General features: G+C 42.2%; 1 protein-coding gene across 1 annotated transcript; it reads left to right on the top strand.

Annotated features, from left to right (window-relative positions):
* Nucleotides 1–2880: 2880 nt before the first annotated feature.
* rhoub (ras homolog family member Ub) lies at nt 2881–9650 on the top strand. Its single transcript, XM_017696842.2, has 3 exons — nt 2881–3395; nt 4932–4990; nt 7366–9650. Exons 1-3 carry the CDS (start codon nt 3197–3199, stop codon nt 7819–7821), a joined length of 714 nt encoding a protein of 237 aa, XP_017552331.1. The 5' UTR covers nt 2881–3196; the 3' UTR covers nt 7822–9650.
* Nucleotides 9651–12618: the final 2968 nt, after the last annotated feature.

The following is a 12618-nucleotide window of genomic DNA, read 5'->3' as shown; positions in this document are numbered from 1 at the left end:
AAGCTAACTTCCTCAGGGGGCTAATTTTGGGTACTACCAGTTTTGAGTGTAGACCGCCAGGTGGCGACATACAACGCTCTAATAGCATCCTAGAGGGAGAGAGAGAGAGAGAGAGAGAGAGAGAGAGAGAGAGAGAGAGAGAGAGAGAGAGAGAGAGAGAGAGAGAGAGAGGGGAGGTGGAGGGGTGGGGGTGAGAGAGAGAAAAAGAGAGAAAGAGAGAGGGGGGGGTGAGGGGGTGAGAGAGAAATTGAAAAAAAGAGAGAGAGAGAGAGAGAGAGAGAGAGAGAGAGAGAGAGAGAGGAGGTGAGGGGGTGGGGGTGAGAGAGGGAAAAAGAGAGAGAGAGAGAGAGAACAAGAGAGCGAGAGGGGAGGTGAGGGGGTGGGGGTGAGAGAGAGAAAAAGAGAGAAAGAGAGAGAGGGGGGGTGAGGGGGTGAGAGAGAAAGAGAAAGAACGAGAGAGAGAGAGAGAGAGAGAGAGAGAGAGAGAGAGAGAGAGAGAGGAGGAGGTGAGAGGGTGGGGGTGAGAGAGAAAAAAAGAGAGGGGGGTGAGGGGGTGAGAGAGAGAAAGAATGAGAGAGAGGGGGGGTGAGGGGGTGAGAGAGAAAAAAAGAGAGAGGGGGGTGAGGGGGTGAGAGAGAAAGAAAAAAGAGAGGGGGGGGGTGAGGGGGGTGAGAGAGAGAAAAAGAGAGAAAGAGAGAGAGAGGGGGGGGGGGGGGAGTCAAGGATAAAAGAAAGGACTCAATAACTTTTTTAACAGTTTAATATGCTCTGATTTGGTCTTTTAAAAACCTAAAAAAGGTTTGCCCTTGTTCCCAGAGCTCCCTATTAGCAGGCTAATGCTTGCCCAGCACTGTTACAGTCCAACACAGCTTATTATTCTACTGATCAACTAATTCTCCAGGAGCTGGAATAAGTGTGTTAAAGGCAGAGATATGTGGAGTAGTCTAAACTCTATTAAACTTCAAAATATAAACAGCTGCTGGTAGGGAACTGTTTGTATTGAAGGTGCTCCATGGCCAGGGGTTCAAAATCGAGAGATAAAAAAGGAAAAATACTGAACTCTTCCTTAAATAAAAGCCTTTATTATAACATGGCTATAGACAAAAATAGTGTCTCAACACGTTTTGGCTTGTGCCTTCATCAGACTCACAATGCAACTCCACACAGGTCCTCAGAAATACTCTCAGTTCATTCGTCACATAACTTTGGAAGTCTGAGTGATTCACAAAACAACAACACAAAACAACAACAACAAAAACAAACTAACTAACTAACTAACAAACAGTAAAATGAGCTCCTTAAGGCAGTATCTATAAACTAAGCCAGGGGCACAGAAATGCACTGAGATTTTTTGGCCATAGCCATGTGTTTATAAAACCTTTTATTTACTGATGAATGCCATAATTCTTCACTTTTTCATGATTACACTTCAGTTCCTGTGGTTCAGAAGGTATTAAGAAGTTCCACTGAAATTATATGAGAACTTTTTTTAACCTTAAGCTACTCGGATTGTGTTGGACTAGCTGAAATACTTCGATGACGTCAGGAAACTAATGACTCATATAGAAATAGAATTAACTACAAACACAACAGGATCTAAAATAAACTAAAGCTAACACATACACATTAAGAACTAAGTGGACTGATTTTGTTTAAACACAAATACTTCAGTATGAGAACCAAATTACAAACCTATCGAAATGTTACTCTGTAAATATTCCTGTATGACTGAGGAAATGTAAACAGTTACTCCAGCTTTAGCAAAAGAGCAACCTACCTGTTGTCACAATCCTTTGTAAAGACTTTTGCTTGATTATGGCATCTGATACTGGACAGCTATGTGGGGCTGTTTCTTGCTATAAGTGGTGTGAGCAGATGTTTAGGGTCCCTAAGCCTCCAGGGGGTCCTGAGTGTGTACTGTAAAATATACAATATAGTGTTTGTAGAAAAGCACAAACAGTGAGTCGATAGACTATTCTTGCACATAAAGTAATGTGACTGGGGGTAGTTAAGGGGTCCCCTAAAGTAGGATGTCTCTTAGGGCCCCCCAAAGTTTAGTGGGCAGTTCATCAGCAACCGTGAGGAGTGTTTCAGCGTCATTGCTTTGATTAGGTCAAAAAAACAGACCAGAGAAGTGTTAGATATCAGAAAATAACCAGAACATTCGGGAAAAGAAAAATGTCCACAGGCTGTATGAGCAACCATCAACAAAACACGCGCTTCTTTTCAAACCCTGTGACGGGGGTTATTATTCCCGCCCGTATTCAGTCAAGCCCCGCCCCCTCTGCATTAGGACTGGGTAAAAGTTCATTCTTCCAAGAAGCCTATTTAATCTACCACATCTCCCCTTTAGATAAAGTTTTCAGATGTTAATCATGAGACTAAATGTTTTTAAATGTGTTACACTGGGATCTGTTTTCTGTTTATCCTTAAAATGTTTAAGGTTTTGAGAGATAAGGTTTTTGCAGTCTGTTTGGTTTATAGTGATTTTGCGAGAGCTGAAGGAAAACTGACCTTAAAACATCGACAGCAATAGAATAAGAAACTGTAATTTTTATACAGTGCTGTGCATAACACTTCTATAATAATTAATCAGATGTTCGCATCCTATCATGTTCCTGTAGATCACATTATAGTAAACGATATAGCATCCTGCACTAAACTACAGTGACTGTCTGAATTTACTATATGTCGTTCATTCAAAGTTGGTCCAAAATCCCTTTAGTGCCAGTCTCTTTAGTGTAAGTCCCTGAAGAGGGTTTACCAGTGATACGCAGTCGCCTAGTGTGGAGAATAATCTACTAGCCAATCGGCGCGCTGGAGGCGGAGCTGGTCGGAATACAGGTGGGCAAAGTCTTCGCTATGGGAGGAGAGTAAAATCCTAGACTGCTCTACAAGACGGCTCAGTCTCCAATGTGCAGCTCTGTGTCTCCACTGTATCTCCGTCCAGGAGCGCTTCGTAATAGGTTAAACGCATCTTCAGTGGAAACAATAGCCCACGAACAAGGAACAAGCGAGCACTCTAACCACTCGCCTCCCCGTTTTAGCGACTATGACCTCTGCCTTTGGTTCTGCGGGTGCCGTAGTTATTAGGTGACCCTGAACACTTTTTGATGGTGTATCCGCGACTCACTCCGTTGGGAGTGTACGAGCAACCAGCGACGTCCGTTTGTAAAGCCCGTTTTAACCCATCAGAATGGATCGTAATCACCTAATGGCCCCTCCGGTGCCGCCTCACAACCCGAACCCTTCCCGACCATCCGACTCTGACGAGCGGGCGCTGAAGTGCGTGCTGCTCGGGGACGGAGCCGTGGGCAAGACCAGCCTGGTGGTGAGCTACACGACCAACGGCTACCCTACCAAATACGTCCCCACAGCTTTCGACCACTTCTCTGGTGAGTTAAACGGCAGCCTCTCTTTGTTTTAGGGCTTAATTGATACTATGGTTATAATGGTAACGTGAACGTTATTTCACTAACCGATAGCTAACGAAGCCAAAGCATCTTATTCACCAGCGTCTCGTTCTAATTTCCCCGTTCCACCTTAAGTGGTGCCCAGTAATATTCTGGTGATTGAGGCCTGAGGAGCCCGAATACATGTAGCTGCGGCACTATTTAAGGTGGAACGAGAAAATTCGAACAATATGCCTGGCACTGTCCAGTTTTATGCACACTTTAAAGTACAAATGCCAGTGGACACGATATGGTTACAATAAAAATGAAGTGGTGACGAGCCCTGAGAAAACGAGTTAGCTAGAGAGGTTAGCTAACCTGGCTAGCTAACGCCGCCAACCTGCTTAACAGTAGGTGTCTGATAGCTGTTACGCTATCTAGCCTCGCCGTCTGCTGGGAAGGAAGATGAAAGGTCTGCTGGCACCACTTTCTGCTCAACTTTCCGCTCTAATGCCAACATGTGGAGCTATGAGTCAGCGATAAAGTCCCTCATAAACCTTTCACCAAGACTCAGTGACTCACGCTTTTATACAGAGTTTGTGTTTTTTATCCGATTAACTGTTTTCCCTCACAGGCTGGTCAGCAGCTTTGTGCTTACTAAATAAAGTTTCTTGTGTTTTTAGTCATTCATTCTTTGTCAACACGCAATTCAGTCACGTTTAAACATTTTATACTACAACAGTTGCATTAAATAGATTTTTATTTACTATTACATTATTACATATTTGTCATTGTATAAGTTATATTGTATGGTTTATGTGTTCTTATACAGTACGTATAACATACAGTTGTACTGCCTGTTAAGTATGCAGTAGTATATCATTTATCTGGCTGAAAGTTTGTCCCTTAAAGTCCAACGAGTCCAACCTGTTGTAAAATCTGTGAGAGGAGGAGATCATCTTACCTCCCTGTGACAGGCCTATTTTTCCACTGGGATTTGTGTGGCTGTGGCCCAGAGTGATGTCATCGTCCAGTGCTTTGAACCAGATCTGACACTGAAAACTGATTTCAGAGTCATTATGCAATTCCACAGGTGGCACTTCAGGGAGAAAGGGCAGAATTAAAGGCAGATCAAATGACAGGGGATTTGGGCATAGTTACACAATAGAGCCAGCCAAACGATAAGGCCTGCAGTTTTCACTGTGTGTCTGGAGGCCAGTTTTACTCCAGCCAAGTTTCACCTGAATCTCTTTGGAGTAGACACTGTCTAGTTTCTGTTTTGCTGTGAGATGGACTTTACTTTGCCAGTAACATCCCAGACCACTTTCTGTTATTTTGACTGTCGCCTTATCTTGCATATTTTGACCTGCTGGTTCAGACTGTTTGGACACATGATAAAGTGTTGGCTGTATAAGTGGATGCAGGTGTGTGTGTCTGTGTGTGTTTGAGTTGGTGTGGGCTGCAAAAATGACTCACCTCTGTCTTTACCTTTCTCTTTCTCTCTTTCCATCTCTCTCTTCATCTCTCTCTCCACTCCAGCGGTTGTACAGGTTGACGGACACCCTGTAAGACTTCAACTTTGCGACACAGCTGGACAGGTAAAAACAGCAGTACACTACTGTTATGCTCAAACGCACCCCTATTTGTTGTAATACAATGTCAGGAGGTGGGGTTATAATAGTATGTAAGTATCTGTATGTAATAATATGATTTGACTTGTATTACATAAATGCAAAAAACCTATATGTAATATGAATTTTCAAAGCCAAAGCCAACAAAACTTCACTTACCAAAAATAATTATTTTACTTCTTTTAAAGTGTTTTAAAAAGCACTTTACAAAATCAAGACCATTTTTGTTTCTTGACATTATAGATCAGCTTTGTGTCTTTTTAGTTTTCTTACTAAAATCAGGACATTTTGTTCTGAAAATGTATGAAAACAAACATACACACAGGACAGTGTTCCTCTGACAGCACCGGAATATATGCACACTCACTCCCTGTCAGGGGGCTCAGAGGAACTGAAGGGAGTGCAGTGTTCTGCTCCCACTGTCTGTGGGCTGTCTGAGGCTTCAAGGCCACATTGTGAGGGTGTCTCTTTTACAAGTTTCATTTCTAGTATGGCCTGCGCTTTACTACAGAACTTAAACTCACCTCATGTCTGTTCTCCCTGATACATGTGTGTAGCCCCTGTGATTGTGGACCAGAGTGACTGCTTTGCTAGCTCAGGGAGTGAGGGATGTGGAGGGGATTTGCATTTAGTTAGAAGTGGTAGAGTTTAAGACCCACCTAATTAAAACAGATTAGAGTTGACGCCATATTATGTGGCAACCGTGGAGAGGGAGGTAAAAAAAAAAAAACCCTCACCTCACCCCCCCCCCTCTCTCATTCTTTCTCTCTCTCTCACCCCCTCACCCCCCCCCCTCTCTCTCTCTCTCTCTCCCCTTCTCTCCCCTTCTCTCTCATTCTTTCTCTCTTTCTCTCTTTTCTCTCTCTCACCCCCACCCTCTCACCTCACCCCCCCTCTCTCTCTCTCATTCTTTCTCTCTCTCTTTCACCCCCTCACCTCCCCCCTCTCTATCTCTCTCATTCTCTCTCTCTCTCTCTCTTTCTCTCTTTTCTCTCTCACCCCCACCCTCTCACCTCACCCCCCCCCCCTCTCTCTCTCTCATTCTTTCTCTCTCTCTCTCACCCCCTCACCTCCTCTCTCTCTCTCTCTCTCTCTCTCTCTCTCTCCTCTCTCTCTCTCTCTCTCTCACCTCTTCATGTCCTCTCTCTGTGTGCCTCTCTGTAACCAAAAGTTTGCCTGCTGGCACAGCTCCTCACTTAAGACATTTAGCACTGTTGGTTTGTGAGACGCAGCAATTATGAAATCAAAGACATTGAACTTATAGATCCAAGTCCCATGTGCATTTCATTCATAGCTAGAACTCTTTGCAGTTAAGGTATTTTGCCAACACTAAATCTGTTTCTTTGCACAGGTTTCGAAACAGTCCACCTATTGAACTCTGAAAACAGTCATAAGTCTTTATCGCATACTGTATAGGTTAACCAATAAACGGCTCTGCCCTTTCAGTACACAGCCAGAAAATCCCCTCTTACAGCTGAGAAAGGCAAGCTTGGGCAAACATAAAACAAGTTGATAAGCAATCTCTCCAACACTGAGACGGCCTTGCTTTCGTATAGATTTCAGAAAGGAAGAAAAGTTGTCATGGCAATCGCAGAAAAAACGTACTGATTTGATTAGATTGTTCAGACGTTGTTTCTTGAAGTTAGTTTCTTGTTGTCTGCTAAGCCCAGTCAGAGCTAGTTGTTTTATAGAGATGTTCAATAATAATTTCATAATTACAGTGTATTGCAAGAATCCTTATATATATTGCAGAAATGTTTCATGGGATGAAGAGGCTGTGTAGGTAAGGGTTAACCGCTCTAGTCTGAGCTGGGCTAAGTCTGTGTTCTTAAGGATTTGAGAGGCCCTGTTCTTTAAAGCTTTGTGGATCTATAGTGTTAATTTACTTGATTTGCGCAGTATGAAAGAGGAGGGAGGGGAAGGGTGTGTCCGAGTTACACGTCTTGGCAGATTTGAAAAGATTACAGTTTGAACAGTCTGTTCCGCAGTAATTTTGGGATATTCCAGTATAGGCCAACCTATAATGTTAAGAGTTAATTGATTCTCTGAATTATAAAACGCCCTGCAGCTTGTAAAGAGATTTTGTCATTTAGGGAGAGATTTGAAATTCCAGGGTGGATTTTAGAATTGGACCTGCTTTGTGGGATTTTTCCTTATTATAATTTTTTTAATGAAAATCTGTCTGCAGCAGCAAATAATAGCTCTTGTTCACAGAGCGGCACATTCTGTAACATCCTGCTACAGCTTTCATGATGTTTTGTCCAACATCTGATTATGCAGTAGTCTTGTATAATCATTTCTAACCTTGTTTTTCCCTCTGTTTCACTCTTATTCTATCTCAGGATGAGTTCGATAAGCTAAGGCACTTCTGCTATTCACGTACGGACGTCCTCCTGCTCTGCTTCAGCGTGGTCAGTCCCGCCTCCTTCCAGAATGTGGGTGAGAAATGGGTGCCTGAGATCCGCCGGCGGTGCCCAATGACACCCGTGCTTCTGGTGGGCACGCAATGTGACCTGCGACAGGACGTTAAGGTGCTGATTGAGTTGGCGCGTCGACGTGAATGCCCCGTTCCTGAACACGATGCCCGCACCCTGGCCGACAAAATTGGCGCTGTAACCTACGTGGAATGCTCAGCTCTCACCCAGAAGAACCTGAAGGAGGTGTTTGACGCAGCCATTGCCGCTGGCCTTCGGCAGGCAGACAGACGGGCCAGGCGGGAACGCAAGGTCCGCAGCACGGCCGATAAGATGAAGATGCTCTCCAAGGCCTGGTGGAAGAAATATGTGTGTATACAATAACAAGAACCAGTGAGGACCTTTGAGACATTGACACAAATGGTCAAAGTGAGAAAGACTCTCAGACATTGGATGCCTCAAGCAGATGGACTCCTAATAAGTGACTGCGGTAAAGAGATTAAGTTGTGAGGGAAGAGCAGTGTCGTTTCAGTGAGATGTTTACCCTGCTGTGAGCCATGCTAGCATGTTAGCTATGAAGTCTTAGCTATGAGCTGTTTTATTAGCTAGGGCTATCTAGCTGGTTCCCTTAGCGGGTTTCATTCAAGACAGCTACGTGTTTGGATCTCTGAAAGAGAAACAAAATATTCATCACCTTCTTATGGTTTTGAATCATGCGCTCCACCTTTCTTTGTTGCACAGGATCTGTATTTATTTACCAATGTTGGATAAATGTGCGAATCATTTGTTTTCACAATGGCAGCCACATGCCAACACTGCTAATCAATCTCTGAGCTGTTCCTGTTTTGATTTTTTTTTTGTTTTTGTTTTTCGCTCTATCACACCCTGGACTGGCAAAGTGGTACATCTCTGTTGGCCATGTTTGAGGTCACAGTGTCTCATCTCAGTGTTTTGATGGCTGTTGCTGTTGGAGACCACTCAGTCAATGCTTCTCAAAGTGCTTCTCATATGGCAAAAAAAAAAAACAGTATATTGTAATGGACAGCTCTCATTTCAGATGCCTCATTGGATTAGCATCATTGTAGTCATTATCGTTGAGTAATGGCTTAAATCATTTCACAACATATTATATCTTTTCTGGAGTTAATGAAATTTGATCGTTTTCACAACATGAATCAGTTTGTGTTTTTCTAACAGAGAACTGCACAGGGAGTGAAAGTGACAGTGTGTGGTGGTTCCCTCTGCTCAGTTTTATTTTCGTGTAATGTAGAGCTCTTGGTGTGTTAAATATCGACGCATGTTTGATTCACACTGTGACCCTATTTCCACCTGGTCATTTCTTGTGACTCGTATCTGGAATGGAACCCCATTGGATCCCTGCAAATGAGCTCTTGTACAGCAACCTGGTTGCTGCCTCGATAATTACAATTTAATCTGCCGTTGTTCATTTCCTTACACTGGCAGTTGATGAAGTTGGCTTTAGAGTAATTTAGCTTCCTGTAACTGTCATCATGGTCATGGATCTTGTGCACTAAAGCATAATATTGTAGCAAAGCAATGAATAACAACAAAGTGAAAACAACAACAATGACAACAAGGTAAACTCATGTTAAGAGCTGAACTGAAGGAGGAGGCCTGTTCCCCATAAGCAGAACAAGAGGGGGGGCACTGTCACACTATCTGACTAAAATGCATTTTAAAACACTACCTAAATGCATTTACACCTGCTTTTTAAGTGCGTAATTTCTATGCAGATATATTTTTGCCATTTAAGATACATGAACGATCAGGTGTAAATGGGGTCTTTGCTGTGGTAACATGTTAACAACATGTGGTTGCATTTTTTTTATACTAAACTAAATACAATAGAGCTGGATGGCCAGTGAGGTGGGGCGTATTTGCTTCTCATTATTCAGAAGCCATTTTCCTATCAAATAACTGAAGACAGTTGGAAATTAGCTATAAAATATATGGCAAAAAGTGATCAAAACAGATAAAATGGCATGGCCTCTGTTTTTGCGTACACTATATGCTTCAGTGCCATATTTTTGCTAGGGTAAATCTATAGATTTGTACATTATTGCAATTGTATGTAATTGTGTCTCTGTCCCTAATCCTATATGATCACTCCTTATGGTACATGTGAGCAAATGTCTGACTGCTTTTTCATGATTACCATGACAAATAAATTCTGTTCTTTGAACTAAAACTGACAACTTTCGAATGCATGATTGAAATGTGTAAAATGATAGATTAATAAAATAAAATCTACTACATATACATAAAAACCAGACATAAATGACTCAAGAAGCATTAACATATGAGCACTTAAAAAAGACCAAGGTAGTCTTCCTGAGTTTGTTATTTTGCAAATGAATGGGCCTACCCTGTGCCTGTATTGTGATGCTGAATGTTCATTTTGAAAGACTACGTGGCTGCCGTCTCCATTGTGACTGTGTCTACACCAGCAATTTAGAAGCTTTGTTTTGTCTGAGAGAAAAGCCAATTGCAGAGAAGGGCAGCTGAAAACAATACAGTGTACAGTGTGTATTCACTCAAGACCAGGCAAAGACAAACTTAACGAGTAGTTTCATAAGCAAGGTAACAAGTTTTGATGTGAAGCTGGTTTGCTGCTGCAATTGCGAAATGTAACATAACATCCAATAAGTTATCGCTGCACTTTCTTGAAAAAAATGTCATATAAGAAACCAGCACTCACCTGAGGCAAATAAATGCCTTGCATTGCTGTGAAGAGGTAAACGAGTCCACACAATGTAAGAAATCACATGAGCCAGTTGTTTCTCTAATAAGCCTAGAAAGTACAACACAAATGTACAACCTTCATATGTGTCACACTACGTCACACCTACTCGGTTTGGCAGTTCCAGTATTCTGGGCCCATTTTTTTCTTCTTGTTACATAACCTCTGAGAACATTTAGGTAACAGTTAAACCCTTGAGTTGACTGGAAAGAGACTTTTGCAACCAGTTAGAACAACAGGACGTCAACGCAGATTTCATTTCCCTCCAGTAATTACTGTAGGAATGACCTGGGTTGAGCGGGACAGGATTGGAGCTTAACAGAGCTGCTGGTGTAAGGCCCATTGCTCTCGCAGTGTGGTCTTGTATGGATGAAGTCAGGATTACTTTATGCATGCATGACTACTATGTGAATGTGATGTGCCTAGGGCCTGGTGTGAAATTGTTGCTGGGATTAAAACCATCAGCGGCCCGGTCACGTATGTGGAGAGTGCTGATCCTGACACAAATCTGATTTCAAATTACGTTGGCTTTGGTGGTGTATTGTTCTAGATAAATGCAAACCTGGCAAAACAAAGCAGGTTTAGATTTGGTTTCACTACAGCCAGCCACAGTCTTGAGGAGAGGGCAGTTTCTCACCATAATTGCTCACATGTAGCACTGAGGAGAGAAAGATGGCTTCCACGACAGCTGGTCAGTCCTTTTTTCCCAGACCCCATGAGAATAACAGCCTTCCATCTACAGTCCATCTTATTTTACTGCCACTGAACAGCATTGTCAATTCAGTAACATTCAGTGATTGCGTAGGGTTCCAGGTCAGGCCTGTGTTTTAGTGAACTGACAACGGGCAATACGTTCCCTAGGTAGGCAGCAGCTACTGCCTACACAATGTATTAGTTACCAACCTAGTGAACTATCTATAATTGGATATCATAGTTTTAATTTCATCTTGCAAAACTGTAGCTAGTAAGTCCTAGCTGGCTATTTCTTAGACAGCAATTATGAAATAAAAATCCCAATGTATTTTTATTAAAGTAGCAAAGGACACAAATGTAGCTCTTTCCAGCATGGGTGGGGAAACATATTCTAATGTTGATTGTTAAAATGATTTACTACATGTAATTGAACAGTTGTATTCCAAAATGAGGTAACAGTTTTGGACATAACAAGCTTGTGTAAAGCATAACAACTGACATATAACAGAAAACATTTTATTTCTTTAATAAAGATGGTATTGATCATAAAATAGCATTGATTTTCCTTGTATGTGTAAAGCCCTCTCTCCACAACATATAAAAAAGGGGAAAACAGTGGTCTATGATGTGCTTTGGAACAAAAACATTTCATTTTTATGACCCCTCCATCCTTGTGTATATACTTCCTAGAGGTTACTCTATACTCACTCTATATGTATAGAGTGTAAATACGTATAAAGTAGGCCTCAAGTTCAGTTGTCACTGTATTAGTCTGTATTGTGATGGTGAAATCATCTGAATGTGCTTTGACCAATGACGAGCCCCCTGTTTTTATTAATCTGGTTGAGAGAAGCTGTCTCACTTTTTCCATGTTTATATTCTTCAACCCCCCAACAGTAACAGTACCCCCCCACCGAACCCTGACAACAGGCCATAAAAGCTGCTGTCCAAAGTCTCAGCAGCTGGTGGATGAAGTAGGAGCACATGTGGCTGCCTCAGGCTAGCTAATTGTATGTACATAAATGTGAACATTTTCTTCATGCTATGTGAGCATATAAGGGTTAGTGTGTGCATCTGTATATTAGCATGCATGTGTGTTCATGTGTGTGTAGCTTTGATGTTGTGCACCTTATCTGCACACGCAGGCATGTGTCTGACCTTCATGTGCAAGTGCTATGCACTCTCTCTCACTCTCTAAGTCAGAGGGAAGAGAAAATGTAACTTCAAACAGTTTCCAAGTATACAGACATGAGTTTGGCCTTCAGAATTACGGCAGTCCTTGCACACTTTATTTGTTTTATTTTTTTCACAAATCTGACTGCATTGTTTGTATTGAGCATAGATGTTGATCACTGACATGCTTAACTTAAACAGTATGTTTGCTGTCCTAACTCCACATGCATCAGAGTCATTTGGTATCACTTTGGATGTTGGTCTGATGATCTCACTTCTTTCTTTTATGTTCTCTCCCTCTTTCTCTTTCTCTCTTTCTCGTTGTCTCTGTCTCTAAAGTCTCACTCACTTGGTATTGTCAGAGTTTCCCCTTTCATTGTTTGACAGCCACAGCTCGATGGTCTTTGATCTCCAACATGAGGGAAGACAGGGCCCCAACTCCTGCCAAATCCTGATGTCATCAAAGCATTCTCCTCTGTTTGTAAATCAGATAGAAAGTCAACATGGCAAGTATGAAGAGGTACATGTACATGTCTGTTGGTATGTATGGGGGA

This window comes from Pygocentrus nattereri, chromosome 17, assembly GCF_015220715.1.
Source record: "Pygocentrus nattereri isolate fPygNat1 chromosome 17, fPygNat1.pri, whole genome shotgun sequence".
Lineage (NCBI taxonomy): Eukaryota > Metazoa > Chordata > Actinopteri > Characiformes > Serrasalmidae > Pygocentrus > Pygocentrus nattereri.
This window is presented reverse-complemented; position numbering and strand designations above follow the sequence as displayed.

Excerpts from the sequence above, each read along its gene's own strand:
- rhoub (XM_017696842.2), top strand. The coding sequence starts at position 3,197 with ATGGATCGTAATCACCTAATGGCCCCTCCGGTGCCGCCTCACAACCCG. Across the intron at positions 3,396-4,931 it reads AGCTTTCGACCACTTCTCTG|CGGTTGTACAGGTTGACGGA; the intron begins GTGAGTTAAACG and ends TCTCCACTCCAG. Across the intron at positions 4,991-7,365 it reads TTTGCGACACAGCTGGACAG|GATGAGTTCGATAAGCTAAG; the intron begins GTAAAAACAGCA and ends ATTCTATCTCAG.